We start from the raw sequence: 18,803 nt of genomic DNA, 5'->3' as shown, positions 1-18,803 counted from the left end.
TGTCAATTTCTCTTGCAGGTGCACCGGATTTTCTGTGCAGATTTTTTCTCCATAGACTTGCATTAGATGCAGAAAATCCGCAGGGAAAAAACACAGTGCGTTTCCGCTTTGAAAAATAAAGTTTTTTTCAAAGTCACATACCAGGAAGTATTAAAAACAATGCAGAGATATATTTAAAACATGACCTACCAAAAAGACAAAAAACGCAGCATCAAAAACACATGTAAAAAAAAAAAAAAAAAAGCACACAACAACGCAATGACAAAACAGAAGTAATCAAATTACTTAATAGGAGCTGAAATGGTGCAGAGCTCTGCGACATTAATAACTCCTTTTGTGTACATAGCTTCTGCTAACAGCCCTTTTCCTTCCAACTATAATAAAAAAGCAGGCTAAACAAGCTTTCAGGTGAGAAATTGGTAGTTGTCATAAAAGGTCTGTGACCATCCCCTCTATACAATGTATGGTGAATAGATCTTATGACATGGGTGTGTTCTGGTAGTTTAGCTACTACACTTACACTTGGGGATCCTTCAGCATCACAACTTTGAATGATGGCACCAGGGAATAAGTTTTATCTGAGGAGAACACATACCTGTCTGATCCTGTTAATGGTCTTCATCCTGGGGAGTTTTCTGCTTGGTTTTACAGAGAAGCTTTTCCCATCCGTCAATCAGCCAGAATATGAGGAACAGAGGGAGCTGCAACCTGTGGAGGAGAACAGGTGTGTAACAAGGTTATGGGGAATGGGACAAAGACTGAACCCAACACAGGGAGAGCGCCAGGTGCAGAAATAATATATTACAATATCTGACAACTATATTTTTTAAAATTCTGATTGAATTCTGGAATATATATTCTTTAACATGTGATATATAAGCACTATAAATAGTTACAATATAGCAAATGGTAAGGGAGACATTTTAAGGGTAAAATTTGGACTTTGCTAATATGACTGATAAATTAGCTATGATACAATAGCAAGTTATAATGAGAGTATTCCCATGCTCTACAAGAGGGCTGGATTACCAAGCTAAAATGATGATAAATATAATGACAAAAATCTGTACAAAATTATTTGGCTTTAACCCCTTTACCCCCGAGGGTGGTTTGCACGTTAATGACCAGGCCAATTTTTACAATTCTGACCACTGTCACTTTATGAGGTAATTACTCTGGAACGCTTCAACGAATCCCCCTGATTCTGAGACTGTTTTTTCGTCACGTATTGTACTTCATGATTGTGGTAACATTTCTTGAATATCACTTGAATTTATTTGTGACAAAAAAAAAAACAAAATTTGGCCAAAATTTTGAAAATTTCGCAAATTGTAATCTTTATGCCTTTATTTTCCAATGATTTTATTAATTTTAAATAATTTTAGGCAGAGGAAGGAAAGGAAGAACTAGGGAATATTGAGGGAAGCAGGGGAAGGAAAGGAAAGGAATGAGGGGAAGGAGAATAGAGGTACTCAATAATATCATACAATACAACTAAATGTAATATATGAACAAAAAGATTACATAACTAAGTAACAATAAAATATATTGCAATAAAATTACATTGAGAAAAAATATTATGTTAAATCAATTTGGAACTTGAATTGAACTAAAAACCAGAAATATATTTCACCTGTGTCGTGGTTAAGTAATGAACTAATTTATCAGGGAAACAATTCAGACCATCTTAGCCATTTTTTGGAAAATTTATGAAATTGATTATTTGATATGGCAAATTTATGTTCATAGTTTTATGGAGTTTGATTCTTTCTATTATGTCTGGAAAGGTAGGAGGATCTGTTTTCTTCCAATGAAAAGCAATGGCATTTTTTATAACAAGGAATATATGTATTATAATAGGTCTAATTGAATCATTAATATTTTCCATGCCAATAGACCATAATGCCATTTGAGTGGTTATAATCATTTTACTTTTAGAGATCTTATAAATGAGTTCAAAAGATTGTGACCATAAAGATTTAATCTTTGGACAATTCCAAAAAATATGAAACAAATCCCCCTTGGAACCACAATTCCTCCAACATAGCAGTTGGTTATTAGGATCTATATATGATAATCTTGTAGGAGTATAGTACCACCTAGTAAGTAATTTATAATGTGCCTCATGGAGGGGCATTGAAATATTTGACGAATAAGAGAAGCTTAGAGCATTTTCCCAATTCTCTGGAGGAGTGGAAAAATTTAGAATTGATTCCCGTTTAAACATATAGGAGTTCTTAACCAATTCGGTGTCTTTGTTGAACCAACTATAAATGTTTTTAAGGTTCCAAAAAATTTTATGATTAAAATTATTAAACAAGGTTGAAGTGGCTTCAGAACATAAAGGTTTGTTACTAATAAATTTTTGGATAAGATCCTTTGCTATTAAATCGTGAAAGAAATCTGTTGAGGGTAAATTAAATTTATTTTTGAAGTCAATAAATGAAAGAAAGTTTTCTCCCTCATAAAAATCTTTTAATTTCTTTATTCCATAGTTTGCCCAACAAGAGGGAATATAAGAGTCTTCCAAAGAAGCAATGAATGTTAGTGGAAGGAGTTTTACATATTGAAGTTTATCAGAACCTCTTATTGGGTTAGATAACTTTTGCCAAGCGTATATGATAGCTTGAAAAATAGGATGGGATGGAAGACTAGAAGGCTTTGTAAATAAGTGTTTAAAAAGTAAAACACGAGGATGTGTGTTATTATTTAGAGTGATTTCCAAGTCCAGCCAAGCCGGGGCAACTAAATTTTGTAGCCAACATGAGCTTTGCTTGACTAGACATGCTAGATAATATGCCGTAACATTGAGAAGACCAAGTCCCCCGTGTAGTTTTGTCTTATAAAGGATATCTTTAGCAATTCTGGCTTTTTTGTTTCTCCAAATGAATGAATTAAGAAGGGATTGGAGGATAGTTAAATATGTTGTTGATATTTTCAGTGGAAGTGATCTAAAAATATAGAGTATTTTTGGGAGAATAAAGGTTTATATTGTTACATTTTTACCTATCCAGGATAAATCTTTGTTACGGTATATTGCTAAGTCTTTTGATATTGTATTAATTAGTTGGTCGATATTAGAAGATATTGTAGATTTAACATCTTTTGTTATTATAAAGCCTAAATAAATAAGTTTCTTTTCCGCCCAACCAAAAGAAAGAGCTTTTTGATGTTATTAATTAAATCATTTTTTAAATTAAAGGAGAGTATTTTTGATTTGTCATTATTTATTTTAAAATAGGATATCTCTGAAAATATTTTAAGGAGATCAATTAACTCCTTTATTGAACTTAAAGGATTTGAAAGGGTTAAAAGAATGTCGTCTGCATATAAACTAATCTTAAAGTGGCGCGAAGGAGTATGTATGCCAACTATATTTTGGTTTTCTCTAATCTTTTGAGCCAGCAGCTCCATGGCAATTGCGAACAACAAAGGGGAGAGGGGACATCCTTGCCTGGAGCCGTTAGAAATTAAAAAGGAATTAGAAAGGTGATTATTTACATAAATTTTTGCACTCGGATTTGAATATAATGCCATGACATTGGTCAAGAATTGGTTATTAAAGCCGAATTTCAGTAGGGTATGTTTTAAAAAATTCCAGTTCAGTCTGTCAAATACTTTTTCAGCGTCCAAAGCTATTAAAACAGATGGAATTTTAGAGGAATTAATTAATTTGATGTATTAATTAGTCTTCTTGTGCCATCTATAGATTGCCTACCTTTAATAAATCCTATTTGGTCATTATTGATTAAATTGGGCAATATCTCGTTCAATCTATTTGCTAAAATTTTTGAATATATTTTTATATCTACATTTATTAAAGAAATAGGCCTATAATTTTTGACTTCCTCTAAATCACTATTTGGTTTGGGGATTAAAACGATCGTTGCTTCCAACATCTCAGTCGGAAAGGAACCTTGAGAAGATGATACGTTAAACATTTGGGTTAGGTGTGGAGTTAAAATTTCGCTAAAATTTTTGAAATATTCACCACAAAAACCATCCGGACCGGGGCATTTTGCGTTTTTAAGGTTTTGAATTATTTCAGCTGTTTCTTTAAGTGTGAAAGGGGAATTTAATAGGGCTAACTCATTACTATTAAGTTTAGGTAGTTCAATAGAAGAAAGGAATGATTCAATGTTACTCTCCTTTGGTTGCAGGGTATGAGACTGGAGGTTAATATTATATAAATTTTGATAAAAGTTAGCAAATAATTCTGCAATATCTTTGGGATGTGATCTAAAGGAGCCATCGGCCGATTTAATTCTGTCGATTCTATTATGAATTCTTTTTTTATGCAATTCATCATGAATCTAGTTGGCTTATTAAGAGACGAGTAAGATTGCAAAGCGAAATTCTTAGACAGGAGTTAAAGGCAGAAATTTTTTCTTCATATGAATCCATGATTAAAACATTAAAATCTTTATGCCTTTAAATCAGAGAGATATGTCACACAAAATAGTTAATAAATAACATTTCCCACATGTCTACTTTACATCAGCACAATTTTGGAACCAACATTTTTTTTTCATTAGGAACTTATAAGGGTTAAAAGTTGACCAGCGATTTCTAATTTTTCCAGCAAAATTTACAAAACCATTTTTTTAGGGACCACATCACATTTGAAGTGACTTTGAGGGGCCTTTATGACAGAAAATACCCAAAAGTGACACCATTCTAAAAACTGCACCCCTCAAGGTTCTCAAAACCACATTCAAGAAGTTTATTAACCCTTCAGGTGCTTCACATGAATTTTTGGAATGTGGAAAAAAAAAATGAACATTTAACTTTTTTCACAAAAATGTTACTTTAGTTAATTTTTTTTATTTTCGCAAGGGTATCAGGAAAAAATGGACCACAAAATTTGTTGTGCAATTCATCCTGAGCACGCCTATACCCCATATGTGGGGGAAAACCACTGTTTGGGCACACAGCAGGGTTCAGAAAGGAAGGAGGGCCATTTGACTTTTTGAATATAAAATTTGCTTGAACAATTAGTGGACTTCATGTTGCGTTTGGAGAGCCCATGATGTGCCTAAACAGTGGAAACCCCCCACAAGTGACACCATTTTGGAAACTAGACCCCTCAAGGATTTTATCAAGGAGTATAGTGAACATTTTGAACCGAGAGATACGACACAGAATTTGATAACATTAGGTCATCATATTGAGTAAGTTGTCATTAGTCTTGAGCGCAAGTGCTCGCTACTTGAGTTTGCATCGGGTACTCGGGTATGCACCAAATATCGCGGGTGCTCGAGTGACATGCTCGAGTCCCCACCCGCATGTTTCACGGTTATTAGACACCCAAAAAAAACATGCGGGGATTGCTCGTGCATGGCAGGCAATCCCCGCAAGGTTTTTTTGGCTGTATAACAGCTGCAAAACATATGGGGCGGAGACTCGAGCATGTCACTCGACCACCCGCGATACTTGGTGCATACTCAAGCACCCGATGCAAACTCAAGTAGCGAGCACATGCATTCAACACTAGTCACCATATCGTCGTCATTTTTTTTTCTTTACTTTTGAAAAATCCCAACCCCAACACAACCCTAATACAACCCCAACCTTAATCTTAGCGCAACCCTAACTCTACCCTAACCCTATCCCAACCCTAACCCTAACCCTAGCCCTAGCCTAACCGTAGCCCAACCTTAGCCCTAGCCTAACCGTAGCCCAACCTTAGCCCTAGCCCAACCCTAGCCCTAGCCCAACCCTAACCCACATCTAGTATATATTGGGGCTATATGCAATATTTCAATTGAATAGTGACTATGATTGTGTCCCTTCTATATACATACATGTAGTGATCATTTCCGCCATGTGCTTTGGTGTTTTCCACCAGTGTATCATTTTATGTGTACCCTATGTACCTCACTTGTATGTTATTTTATTAATAAATAGTGATGAGCGAGTACTAAAATGCTCAGGTACTCGCTGTTCGAGTCAAGCAAATTGGAATGGTCGAGTGCTCGGACCGAGTAACGAGCCCAATGTAAGTCTATGGGAAACTCAAGCATTTTTCCGGCGGCTCCCCCGTCGGTCTGCAGAAGGACTAAAAATTGCCTAAATCGATGGGAACATTGCTCAAATGACATGGGAACAGCATGAGGAAGACCCCTGGAAGCATTTCTGACTCCCAGGTCACTGCTGTCGACAACGTTGTCAGAGGTATTATGCCACGTTTTTTCTCAATAAAACATACAAAAATGAAACCAAAATGGATTTTCCTGGGAAATATGCTAAGGAACATCCTTTCCAGGGTAATGACTTGTATAGAAGGCAAAAGAAATAAGCAAAAACAAAAATGCTCCTCCACACCTTGGGTTATGTTCACACGTAGTGTTTTTGCACTTTTGCATTGCTTTCAAGGGTGAAAAAACATTTACCAGTAAATGTCATTTTAACATTTTGCTACCTTATCTGGCCTTGTGGTGTGTGACACATCATCAGACACATCGTGTTTCATTTATGATGGAGGTACTCTGAAAGTCACAAAAACTATTTTTATAGGGCCATCAAGCGGCCGTTACTATTCTTAAAGGGCCAGCAATTGGCTATGCTTTGTTGTTCCCATGATTAACGAGTGGGTCTCCTATACTGTTATTGCATATGCAGTGACTGCAACGGCTGCCAAAAATTTGGAGGAACTTCAATGCCCCTTGCAAGAGACGTATAGGTCGGAGGGCCTCCTGCAAAAAATGCTCCCATTATTAGGAAGTATGTCTCCTATACTGTTTGCCTATGCAGTGAAGCAACGGCTGTCAAAAATTTGGAGGAACTCCAATGCCCATTGCAAGAGACGTAGAAGTTGGAGGGCCTCCTGAAAACAATGTTCCCATTATGAGGAAGTGTGTCTCCCATACAGTACTGTTTCCCTATGCAGTGAAGCAACAGCTGCCAAAAATTTGGAGGAACTCCAATGCCCTTTGCAAGAGATGTAGATATGTTGATATGGTACATGTGGTGGTGATATGGTGGTGGAGGATGAGGATGCGGAGAAGGTGGAGAACAAGAGCAAATAGACAAAATCAGGAAGTTTATACCCAAGTCTGGGTATGAAGACAGAGGTGCATGGGAAGAGAGTTAGACCTCCCAAAAAAAGACACTGTATTTGAGTTTGTTACGCTGCTATCATTCGGTGGTGTTGAGAAGTCTGGCCCATTCCAGCCTTTGTTCATTTTTATAAGAGTCAGCCTGTCAGCATTTTCAGTTGACAGGCGGATGCGCCTATCGGTTATAATTCCATCAGCGGCACTAAAAACCCGCTGTGATAAAACGCTAGTGGCCAGGCAGGCCAGGACCTCTAAGGCATAGAGAGACAGTTCATGCCACGTGTCCAGCTTGGATAGCCAATAATTATAACGCCTAGAGAAATCACGGATGACGTTGGTACGGTCGGCAAGGTACTTCCTCACCATCTTCCAAAACTTTTCCTTCCTTGGGAGAATACCCCACGCCTCAGGGCCTGTGCGATGGGAGGGTCTTAGAAAACTGTCCCAGAACTTTGACAGTGTTCCCCTGCCTCTGCTGGATTGCATTTGTGTCTTTCTTGCCTGTACTCTTTGGTTGTCCAACGAACTGTGACCTCTCCCACCAGCGTTTGCAAATGGGAATTTTTTCAATAATTCCGCAACAAGGGCCTTCTCATACTGCCCCATTTTATTAGGCCTGTTCTGCAAGGGAAGAAGAGACAGAAAGTTCTCCTTGTAGCGTGAGTCTAGAAATGTCACCTACCAGTAAAGACTAGTGATGAGCGAGTATGTTTTGTTAACCCTTTCGGCGAGTATGCTCGGGCCAAGCACCGAGTAGTTACAGCTGCTCGGTGATATGTTTGAATCACTCCCGTGTGCATGATTTGCGACTGTTTGACACTTTATTACATGTGAGGAATGTGTAAGAAATAGACATTCCTCACATGTAATAAAGCTGTCAAACAGTTGCAAATCATGCACATGGGAGTGATTCAAACATAACACCGAGCAGCTGTAACTACTTGGTGCTCGGCCCGAGCATACTCGCCGAAAGGGTTAACAAAACATACTCGCTCATCACTAGTAATGACTGTCACCCAAAATTTGGACAACGTGAGGGTCACAGGAAAGACAGCGTAACATAAATTGAGCCATGTGTGCCAGACTGCAAAGAGGCAAGACTTCCGTGTCTTCACCAAGAGGACGACTGACCATGCTCTCCTCCTCATCCTTCTCCTCTTCCTCCTCCTCCCTGTCCTCAGGCCATCCACGCTGAACAGACGGTATGACAGTTGTGCAGGTAGTACCATCTATAGCTCCACTTCCTCATTGTCACCCAATCCACGTTGGGATGAGATGAGGCTGGGCTGTGTGGAATCACCCTGTATGGTTCCTTGCTCCATCTCATCGTGCTCCGCTTACAATGCATCCTCTTTAATTGTGAGCAGAAAGCGGGATGGTGACGCTAATTATGGCGCTCACCATCTTGGTGGAGTCCTCAAAGTTTTGGAGGATTGTACAAATGTCTGACATCCATGTCCACTCCTGAGGTTTTATGTGTGGAGTCTGAACTGAATACCAACGGCCTTGTTGATGCTGGTAGTCAACAACTGCCCTCTTATGCTCACAAATCCTTCCCAACATCTGCAATGTAGAGTTCCAATGCGTGGGGACATCGCTGGAAGCTGCAAACGCTGCTGAAACACGGCAAGGGCGGCCGGAGCTGTAGCTGATTTTCTAAAATGGGCACACAGGCGGAGTACTTTGACAAGCAGATCCGACAGATCCAGGTAGGTTTTGAGAAACTGCTGAACCACGAGGTTAAGCATTTGGGCCAGGCATGGGATGTGTGAGCCCGCCTCTCCTCAGAGCCGCCACCTGGGCATTATCATACACTACCATGTCTGGCTGTAGGTTCAGAGGTGTCAGCCACAGATCTGCCTGCCCTTTCAGAGCTGTCCACAACTCTTCAGCTTTGTGCGGTTTGTCACCTAAAAATATTAGCTTCAGCACAGCCTGTTGCCGCTTGGCCGAGGTAGTGCTGCAGTGTTTCCAGCTTGTGACTGATATTGTCATTTCGGAGATGGAGGCTGAAGAGGAGGAGGTGCAGGAGCTGTAGAATGTGGGGGCAACTCTGATTGACTCAGGGTCCGCAGTCCTTGGCGTTGGAAGGGTGTGTTAAGTCCCAAGGTCCGACTGGGTCCCAGCTTCCACTATATTAACCCAGTGTGCCGTCAGCGAGATGTACCACCCCTGCCCACAAGCACTTGTCCACGTGTCCGTGGTTAGGTGGACTTTCCCAGTAACTGCGTTGTTGAGGGCACGTCTAATGTTGTGGGACACGTGCTTGTGTAATGCGGGGACGGCACACCGGGAGAAATAGTGGCGGCTGGGGACCGAGTACCGAGGGACGGCCACCTCCATCAGGTTGCGGAAAGATTCCATCTCCACGAGCCTAAAAGGCAACATTTCGAGTGCAATCATTTGCAAAATGTGTAAATTTAGTAGTTTGGCCTGTGGAGTGTTGGCTGCGTATTTGTGCTTGTGTTCCAAAGACTGGGGTAGGGATAACTGAACGCTGCGCTGGGACAATGACGTGGACGTGCTTGCTGATGGTGCTAGTTGAGAGTGTCCAACGACAGGTGCAGGGCGGGAGGAATTTTGGCATGTGCCATGGACAGGGGATTGGCATGCATGCACAACAGCTGAACAAGTAGTGGTGTCACCCGCAGATACTGTTGATGGGTTCGGCCCACTTAGTCGGGTGCTTTGCTGCCATGTGCCTGATCATGCTGGTGGTGGTCAGGCTGCTAGTTTTGCTACCCCTGCTGATGCTGGCCTGGCAGGTGGTGCAAATGGCTTTTTTGGGGTTATCTGCAGAGTCTTTAAAAAATAACCAGACTCGGGAAGACCTAACACTTTTGTACTGGCAACTTCCGTCATGTTGGCATTACGAGGAACGCTTTCCCGCCTTGTCTCTGCGGCCACCACACTGCTTCTTCCTGCCTGTTGTGGTGCTACGCCTCCCTCCCCCTGTGTGCTGCTGTCCTCGCTCTGTATGTCCCCCTGCCAGGCAGGGTCAGTTACTATATCATCCACCACCTCGTCTTCCACTTCCGCACCCTGGTTCTCCTCCTGACTTTCTGGCAATTGCGTCTCATCATCATCATCCACCTCTTGCGACAGTAATTGCACTTTCCCACTGTCGCCTTTGTGTGACCGTGGCTGCTCCAATATTTGGGCATTGCTACACACGTTCTCTTCTTGACTCGCTTGAATCTGGCCGGACGAGAGGCCCGAATATACAAATGGAAAAGTGAACAGCTCTTCTGAGTGTCCAAGTGTGGAATCAGTTGTTTCCGGGCACTCGGAATGGTGGGAGGAAGGAGGATCAGGGTGAGGAATATGCGGTCCAGACTCATGGCTACTGAGACTTGACCATGTGGAAGACAGGGTGATACTGGTGGTGGCAAAGTGACTGAAAGCATTATCTGCTATCCAACCAACAACCTTTTGACACTGCTCTGTGTTCAATAGTGATGTTTTGTGGTCCCCTAGTAATTGGGACAGGAAGGTCGAGCGACAAGATGTGGGTGTTTTTGTGGCACAATTTCAGCTTGCCGACGGCCACGTCCTAGGCCTTTACATCCACATTCACTATAACGTCCACTTCCCAGTCCCTTGCCACGCACCTTGCCCATTTTTAATGGAGGACAATATTTTCCATGTTCATGAGAAATGGCTGATTTTGGAACGTAGTTATATGTTATACGTCTGACAGAGAACCACAATTTTAAATAGCAGGCCTGTAATTTGCTAATACTATCCTTCACAGACACATAGTGTGAATAGCTTGACCGACACACTGCAACAGAATGGAAAAGGAGACCAATATTTTCCACGTTCAGTTTAAATTACTGGATTTTTATCGTAGAAATATGGAACAGATCTGGCTTTATCCTGTAGTGAGAACAAGCAAATGGAGCAGAAAAATGGTGTGCTCTGGATTGCTTTTTAAGCAAATAACCAGGATTAAGATAAAAAAATTTCCCTGATATCTGGGGCTATGTCTACAAATATCTGTAAGTATTACAGCAGCAGCAGACAGGACGTTCAATGGACCCTCTTGTGCTGTGTCATACACTGCAGTCTGCCACATACACTGCTTGCCTGCCTAGCACTGATTATATGCAGCTGGATTAGTCCTCAGAAGGACTGTTAGTTCAGCTGGATATATATATATATGTATGTTGTGGAATACCTATACTAACTATGAAGACGCAAATCTCTCCCTGACGCAGCAACAGCTCTCCCTACTCTGCCTGGTTCCGGAGTAGACTGTGACGAGTATGGCAGCGCCCGGTCTTATATACACCTGATGATGCTGTGTGGCCAGCCAATCACTGTAATGCCCACAACCAACATGGCTACGGTATTACAGTGCATGGCAGGCAATCCCTGCATGTTCATTGGTTCTCCAAAGAGCGCCAAACATGCATGGAGGGGACCCAAGTTCCCACCCGAGCAACCCGGAAATACTAGCTGAGCGCCGAGCTTGTCTAGCACAGTGATGTTCGGCCTGAGTACCGAGCAGTGGCAAACACGTTCACTCATCACTATTAATAAAGTGTTTTTTCATATTATTAATTGGAGTACGGCTCATCCCCTTATGGCCGTTGGCGTTCCCTCCCCTGTTATACAACATGATGAACCAATCACATATTGAGTCTTAGGTGAGCAGTAGTGATGAGCGAGCATGCTCGCCACTACTCGGTACTCGCCCGAGCATCTCAGTACTCGAGATGCTCGGAGCTCGCCGAGTACTTTCGAGATGCTCGGGCGGGAGCTCGGATCCCCGTCCTGCATGTTTGGCGCTATTTAGAGCACCAATCATGCAGGGATTGTCTGCCACTCACTGTAATGTCACAGCCATGGTGGTTGTGGCATTACAGTGATTACCCAAATCGATGGGAACAGTGCTCACAGTGAAACATGAAAAGCCGGCAATTCATCAATGGCATACACCGGTACCCGACAATTTAGAACAGAAAGAATAGAGCATCACAGATAGATTAGATAGATAGAAACATATCAGTCACATATATAATAAATACAGTGACAGTGTTGGTTACTGTACTTGTTATTTAGTGTTAAAATGAAGGATTTCTTAAAAAAAAATAATAGTGTTTTCATGCACCCGTCTCTTTAAAAAAGCCAGCCGGCAATTCACCAGCGGCATACACCGGTACCCGACAATTTAGAACAGAAAGAATAGAGCATCACACATAGATTAGATAGATAGAAACATGTCAGTCACATATATATAATAAGTACAGTGACAGTGTTGGTGGGGTTCCCCGTAATTTTAGTCTCTAGCGGAGGTTAAGCAGACGGCTGGGGCTGATGTTTGAAGCCTGGGAAGGGGGTAATACCCACGGAGCTTCCCAGGCTACTAATATCAGCCCTCAGCTGAATACCTAGCCTTTACTAGCTATTAAAATGGGGGACCCCAAAAAAAAATGACGTGGGGTCCCCCCTATTTTAATAGCTAGCAAAGGCTAGGCAGACAGCTGGGGGCTGATATTAATAGCCCAGGAAGGGTGCCATGAATATTGGCCCCCTCCCAGGCTAGAAACACCAGCCGTCAGCCGCCCCAGAAATGGCGCATCCATAGGATGTGCCAATTCTGGCACTTAGCCTTGCTCTTTTATAATGCCAGCTGACATCAAGCCCAGGTTAGTAATGGAGAGGTGTCTATAAGACACCCCCACATTCTCCCATGCTGGGATGGCATTGAGATGGCAGGCTGGATGGTAGCAGAATGCTGTCATCCAGCTTGTCATCCTTCAGAGACACTGCGGAGCGCAAGCATGCGGTGACCCGGTCCGTGACCTAGGGCAGTCAATCAAAAGGGGAATATTATTTATAGGGGATTTATAGTTATTATATTCAGTTTGTGACGCCGCTGCGGAGCTGGTCCTCTGGAGCTGGTGTAAATGCAGCAGAGTTAGTTCAGCTCTCCACAGGTAGAGTTTAGCTACAGGGCAGTGTAGATGCTGCTGTTATGGAAGTAGCACTCATGGTGCAGTGTAGTGCAGGGGGTGATGGCGCAGCAGTAATAATTGACAGAGACAGTGGGGTGCAGTTTTCCGGATTTACTCACAGTTCTCACTTTGCTCCTGGTTACAACTGCAGATCATAACTTCCCACGATGTGCTGCGTTCAGCGGGCAGGGGCTCAGCCAACCCTCAGGTACCTCCGGAGTACATAACAGGACCCCCTTCTGTGTGTTCCTTCTGGCCGTCTCCCTACACTTCACACCTAGTGTCTCAATCCAGTGACCGCAGACCTTGCCGGGCGACGTCTTCTCTGTCCGCTGGGTCCTCTATGGCCACCTTCTTGGTGAGACAGATGTGGCTTGTGGCTGCAGTACCTGAAATACTGCAGTCTCCGGTTTCCTAGTTGAGGCTTAAAGAACTCCGCTAGTTTAGGGACCGGTCCCCTCTGTGCGACCTGACCCCTCTACGTCTTGGCAGATTCGGGCATATGGGTGGCCTCCAGCACTACCCGTACCCCTGGGGTCCCTTCCACATTCCTGGAGCCTTTCTCCTGCTCCTCTCTCTCTTCAGTCTTGGGCCTCTCTGGCTAGGTCCTCCTCCTGAGCAGAGCTCCTACAGAGCTCCTGCTCCTCTCACTGTCCTCCCCTGACTGAACTGAACTTCCAAGATGGCTTCCCTCTTTATACTATTCCTAACAAGTGCTCCCCTGATTTACTTCCTCCACCCACACCCACTACATGGTTCCCCCTACTTTGGTTCCCCCCACTCCAGCCAGGGACAGGGCTCAGCAGGAGAGTGATGCATCTTGCCCCTCCTGCTGGTCTGGAGTAGTGTAGTGTTGGATGCAGGTGTTAGGGTCCCGGGCAGTACTCCTTCCTTACCTGAGAGTGAGATACCACACCTCTGGGTGAGATGCAGTACTTCTGTGGCGACTGAACCCGCAGGGGCGCCACATTCCCATTGAGTTTTTTTTTTCTAGGTGTACAAAAATCATGATTTTTCGAGAAAAAATTGCTTCTGTAACTCTGCTGTTTTTGGAAGGAGTTTTTCTTTTCCTGAAGCTGTTTTGTAAGAGATTTTTTTATTATTTAAACCTAAGGAGTTCTTCTGCTCTGCATCAAAGTGGACAGTGGATATTACAACAAATGGCTGCGCAATATACCATACAATCAATTTCAAAGGATCAGGAGGAACTGTAGTTCCGAATCGGATTTTAGAGATCAATCAGGTACCCTGAAAGAGAAATTTCTCGAGCAGGGTTACCCTAGGGACCTGATCAGGGGATCCTTTGAAAAAGTGAGAGATACCTGTAGCCAGGACTCCCTCCTCACCGGTTCCAATGCAGATAAGACAAAGTTTGAACATTTATTACCACTTACAATTGTCAACATAAACTATTCCGAGAAATTCTACAAAAGAATTGGTTCATTCTACTAAATGATCATGTTCTTAGACAAATCTTACCAAATCAACCCTCCATCATTTACAGAAGGGCACCTACCCTCAGGAACATTTTAGCTCCCAGCAGGGGCGGACACAGACTGTAGTGGGCCCCTGTGCAAGAAATTTTGGGGGGCCCCCCCTGCCCTTCATAAGGCAACAAAGTTATGTAAATATAACCCCCCATGTGCATCTCTCACCCCCCCATGTGCAGCTCTCACCCCCCGTGCATCTCTCACCCCCCCATGTGCATCTCTCACCCCCCCATGTGCATCTCTCACCCCCCATGTGCATCTCTCACCCCCCCATGTGCATCTCTCACCCCCCCATGTGCATCTCTCATCCCCCCCGTGCATCTCTCACCCCCCCCCATGTGCATCTCTCATCCCCCCCGTGCATCTCTGATTCCCCCCACTCCTAGTTAATTAATTGTATTTAAAAAAAATAAAACTTGTTATACTTACCCCCATGCAATCCCTGCAGAATCCTGGCGCTCGTCCACGTCGCTGCCACCAGGTTCTCCTGACGTTCGGCCATGTGACGGCGCCACATACATAGCCATCAGCTTTTGTTTTGACCAAAAGATTTTTAAAGCCGCCACCACGATAAGGTAGACTCTTCTGGGCGGGCCCTACTCTAACCTATTAAAATTTTCTTAAAATATCCAATACTCTTTTTAGATATATTTTTATTTAGTTTTCTTTAAGGGAATGTGTCATATACATTTTTTTTTTAAATGACCAATAATACCACATACAGGGAATACCGCCACACCATGACCAGACCACATATTACCACAACATAGTGACCGAATAATACCACACAGAAGGGAGAAAAACTGCCACACCATGACCAGACCACATATTACCACCACATTACTAATATTACCATAAGTGTCATTATACACGGGAGCTCTATACATGGTATGTATAACGTAAGTGTCCAGGTAATCTAGTGATCACCAGTGAAATTATACACAGGAGCTCTGTATATAGTGTCAGTGTACAGGTAGTACAGTGACATTATACACAGGAGCTCTGTATATAGTGTACAGGTAATACAGTGATCATCAGTGACATTATACACAGGAGCTCTGTATATAGTGTCAGTGTACAGGTAATACAGGGATCACCAGTGACATTATACACAGGAGCTCTGTATATAGTGTCAGTGTACAGGTAATACAGTGATCACCAGTGAAATTATACACAGGAGCTCTGTATATAGTGTCAGTGTACAGGTAATACAGTGATCACCAGTGACATTATACACAGGAGCTCTGTATATAGTGTCAGTGTACAGGTAATACAGTGATCACCAGTGACATTATACACAGTGTACATGTAATAGACTGACTCACCGGTGACGTCTCTAGGTGAAGTCCTTCATCTTCGCTTTTCTCCTTCATCCAGCACAGACCGCCATCACGTCTTCCAGCCAGGACTCGTCTCTGCATAAAATAACACAGTTATCTAGAGCACATTCCCCAACTTCTATATTACGCAGCTGAATACAGACGTGCATCCACCATCAATATATGGTTAGTTATTAGGCAACCTACCATTCCAAATATAAATTGTAATCCACCACTGTGCCCCCATTAACTGTAAATAGGCACTTAATATATAATTTAATTAGAACCTCTACTCTTTCTGCCAATTTGTTACCAGTCACACTCCTGCATCCGCAACGCCCCCTACTCTATACTTCCTGCTCCCCGCATTCAATATTTACATGCACCCCCTGCCCCAATTCATTATATCATGTCCGTGCTCTCCCCACCCCATCATCATTTATCATTTACTCTCCCCCACCCCACATTCGTTATGTGCAGCTCATTATCCCCCTACTCCCAATTCCCCCATGTGCAGCTCTCAAACCCCCCCATGTGCAGCTCTCAAACCCCCCCATGTGCAGCTCTCATCCCCCTCCATGTGCCCCTCTCTCACCCCCTCCCCCCCACATGTGCCCCTCTCTCATCCCCCTCCCCCACATGTGCCCCTCTCTCATCCCCCTCCCCCACATGTGCCCCTCTCTCATCCCCCTCCCCCACATGTGCCCCTCTCTCATCCCCCTCCCCCACATGTGTCCCTCTCTCATCCCCCTCCCCCACATGTGCCCCTCTCTCATCCCCCTCCCCCACATGTGCCCCTCTCTCATCCCCCTCCACCACATGTGCACCTCTCTCATCCCCCCCCACATGTGCATCTCCCATCTCCCCCCCCACACACATGTGCATTATCCAATTTCCCCCCCACACATGTGCATCTCCCATCTCCCCCACACATGTGCATCTCCCATCTCCCCCCCTACACACGTGCATCTCCCATCCCCCCCCCCACACACACGTGCATCTCCCATCCCCCCCCCCACACACACGTGCATCTCCCATCCCCCCCACACACACATGTGCATCTCCCATCCCCCCCACACACACATGTGCATCTCCCATCTCCCCCCCTACACACATGTGCATCTCCCATCTCCCCCCCCCACACACATGTGCATCTCCCATCTCCCCCCCACATACATGTGCATCTCCCATCTCCCCCCCCACATACATGTGCATCTCCCATCTCCCCCCCCACACACATGTGCATCTCCCATCTCCCCCCCCACACACGTGCATCTCCCATCTCCCCCCCCACACACACACATGTGCATCTCCCATCTCCCCCCCCACACACACACACATGTGCATCTCCCATCTCCCCCCCCACACACACACATGTGCATCTCCCATCTCCCCCCCCCCACACACACATGTGCATCTCCCATCTCCCCCCCCCCACACACACATGTGCATCTCCCATCTCCCCCCCCACACACACATACACAGACATACACAGACACACACACACACACACACACACACACACACACACACACACACACACACACACACACACATGTGCTTCTCCCATCTCTCCACTCCTAGTTAATTGTATTTTAAAAAAAAATAAAACTTGTTATACTTACCCCCATGCAATCCCTGCAGAATCCTGGCGCTCGTCCAAATCGCTGACAGCAGGTTCTCCTGACTTCCGGCCATGTGACGGCACCGTCACATGACCGGAAGTCAGGGGAATCATGAAGGCGCTGCTGCAACAGCGCAGCTCAGCGCTGAAATGTCCCGGACCCGGCGCATAGCATGGGGCCGGGGGCCCCATGAGGAGAGAGACGCACAAGAGGGGGGCCCCCGAGGGGGCCCCTACCGGCCGGGCCCCATACTGGAGTCAGGGCAGTCATGCCCTGATGGCGGCCCTGCTGGAGGCTGGAGGGGCCCCCTCTCCCTCGGGGCCCCCGTTCAATGAACCGGCTGCACGGGCGGTAGTTCCGCCCCTGGCTCCCAGCAGAATTCACTCCTCCCATACAGCGAGAAAAGATGAAACGAAAAGAAAGAAAAAAACTATTACCAAATGTGGGAAAAGGAATTGTATGTGCTGTATGAACATCACACATGGGACTGACACTTTTATCTCATCATCAACTGGGGAGGTTTTTAAAATTAATTGCAATATGTCCTGCGACACGGACTTTATAATATATCTAATAGAATGCCCTTGCAGCAAACAATATGTAGCACCCTGAGGATTCGGCTGCTACAGGGGTATTGCACCTCAACCCAGAGGTGTGATATTCCACTCCCGGGTAAGGATGGAGTGTGGAGCTGAGCTCAGAAGGCTGCATGCACTACACACATCCCATTTCCGGAGGGCAGACCAACGGTACTCCCACTTAGAAATGTGCAGGTACGATCGAGTCTGTCCTTGGCTGGAGTGGGAGGGGGGTGGACCATCCCAGTAGTGTAGGGGCAGATAGGGGGAGCAGTCTGGGTAGTGCTAGGAGCTCATTGGGTGCTGGTCACCTGAGCTCACACATAGAGGGAGTATAAAAGGTGGGAACCATCTAAGATCAGGGTCAGTCTGTGAGAAGTCAGCCTGTTTTAGTGAAGACTTTGCAGAGCAGTGGAAGAAAGCAGAGGAGCAGAGCAGCCCCAGGCCCAGAGTGAGAGAGGAGAGTTTGAAAGACCCAGAGGGGGAGAAAGAAGGAACTCTGAGAGCCCAAATACAACCAAAGGGTGAAGAGTTGGCAACAGGGTACCGGATCCCAAACTGGTGGGGGCTACAGCATACCTCAGCCAGAGACCGGAGGCCGTGGGCAGCATCTGCCACGGCCACCCACCAAATCCACCCGGAAGGCAGACCACGCATAGGGTCAGGGAACCCAGAGGCAAGGGTTCGCCAACAAGAGGCCCGAGGGAGCCGGACATAGGTGGATCCCTGGTGGGGAAGGCCAGAGACGAGGACAGGACAGAAAGGGAGCT

General features: G+C 44.7%; 1 protein-coding gene across 1 annotated transcript in view; it reads left to right on the top strand.

Annotated features, from left to right (window-relative positions):
- The first annotated feature begins 442 nt into the window (after positions 1–442).
- B4GALNT2 (beta-1,4-N-acetyl-galactosaminyltransferase 2 (SID blood group)) overlaps positions 443–18,803 on the top strand; it is a 322,537-nt gene continuing 304,176 nt past the window's right edge. Inside the window, exon 1 of the mRNA XM_073681079.1 lies at positions 443–724. Within this exon, the coding sequence (XP_073537180.1) occupies positions 552–724 (173 nt within the window). The 5' untranslated portion in view covers positions 443–551. The remainder of the gene's footprint in view (positions 725–18,803) is intronic.

This window comes from Phyllobates terribilis, unplaced genomic scaffold, assembly GCF_046119375.1.
Source record: "Phyllobates terribilis strain yellow unplaced genomic scaffold, ASM4611937v1 Scaffold_5__5_contigs__length_657084704, whole genome shotgun sequence".
Classification (NCBI taxonomy): domain Eukaryota; kingdom Metazoa; phylum Chordata; class Amphibia; order Anura; family Dendrobatidae; genus Phyllobates; species Phyllobates terribilis.
The sequence above is the reverse complement of the archived record's forward strand: the minus strand, read 5'-3'. Positions and strand labels throughout refer to the sequence as shown.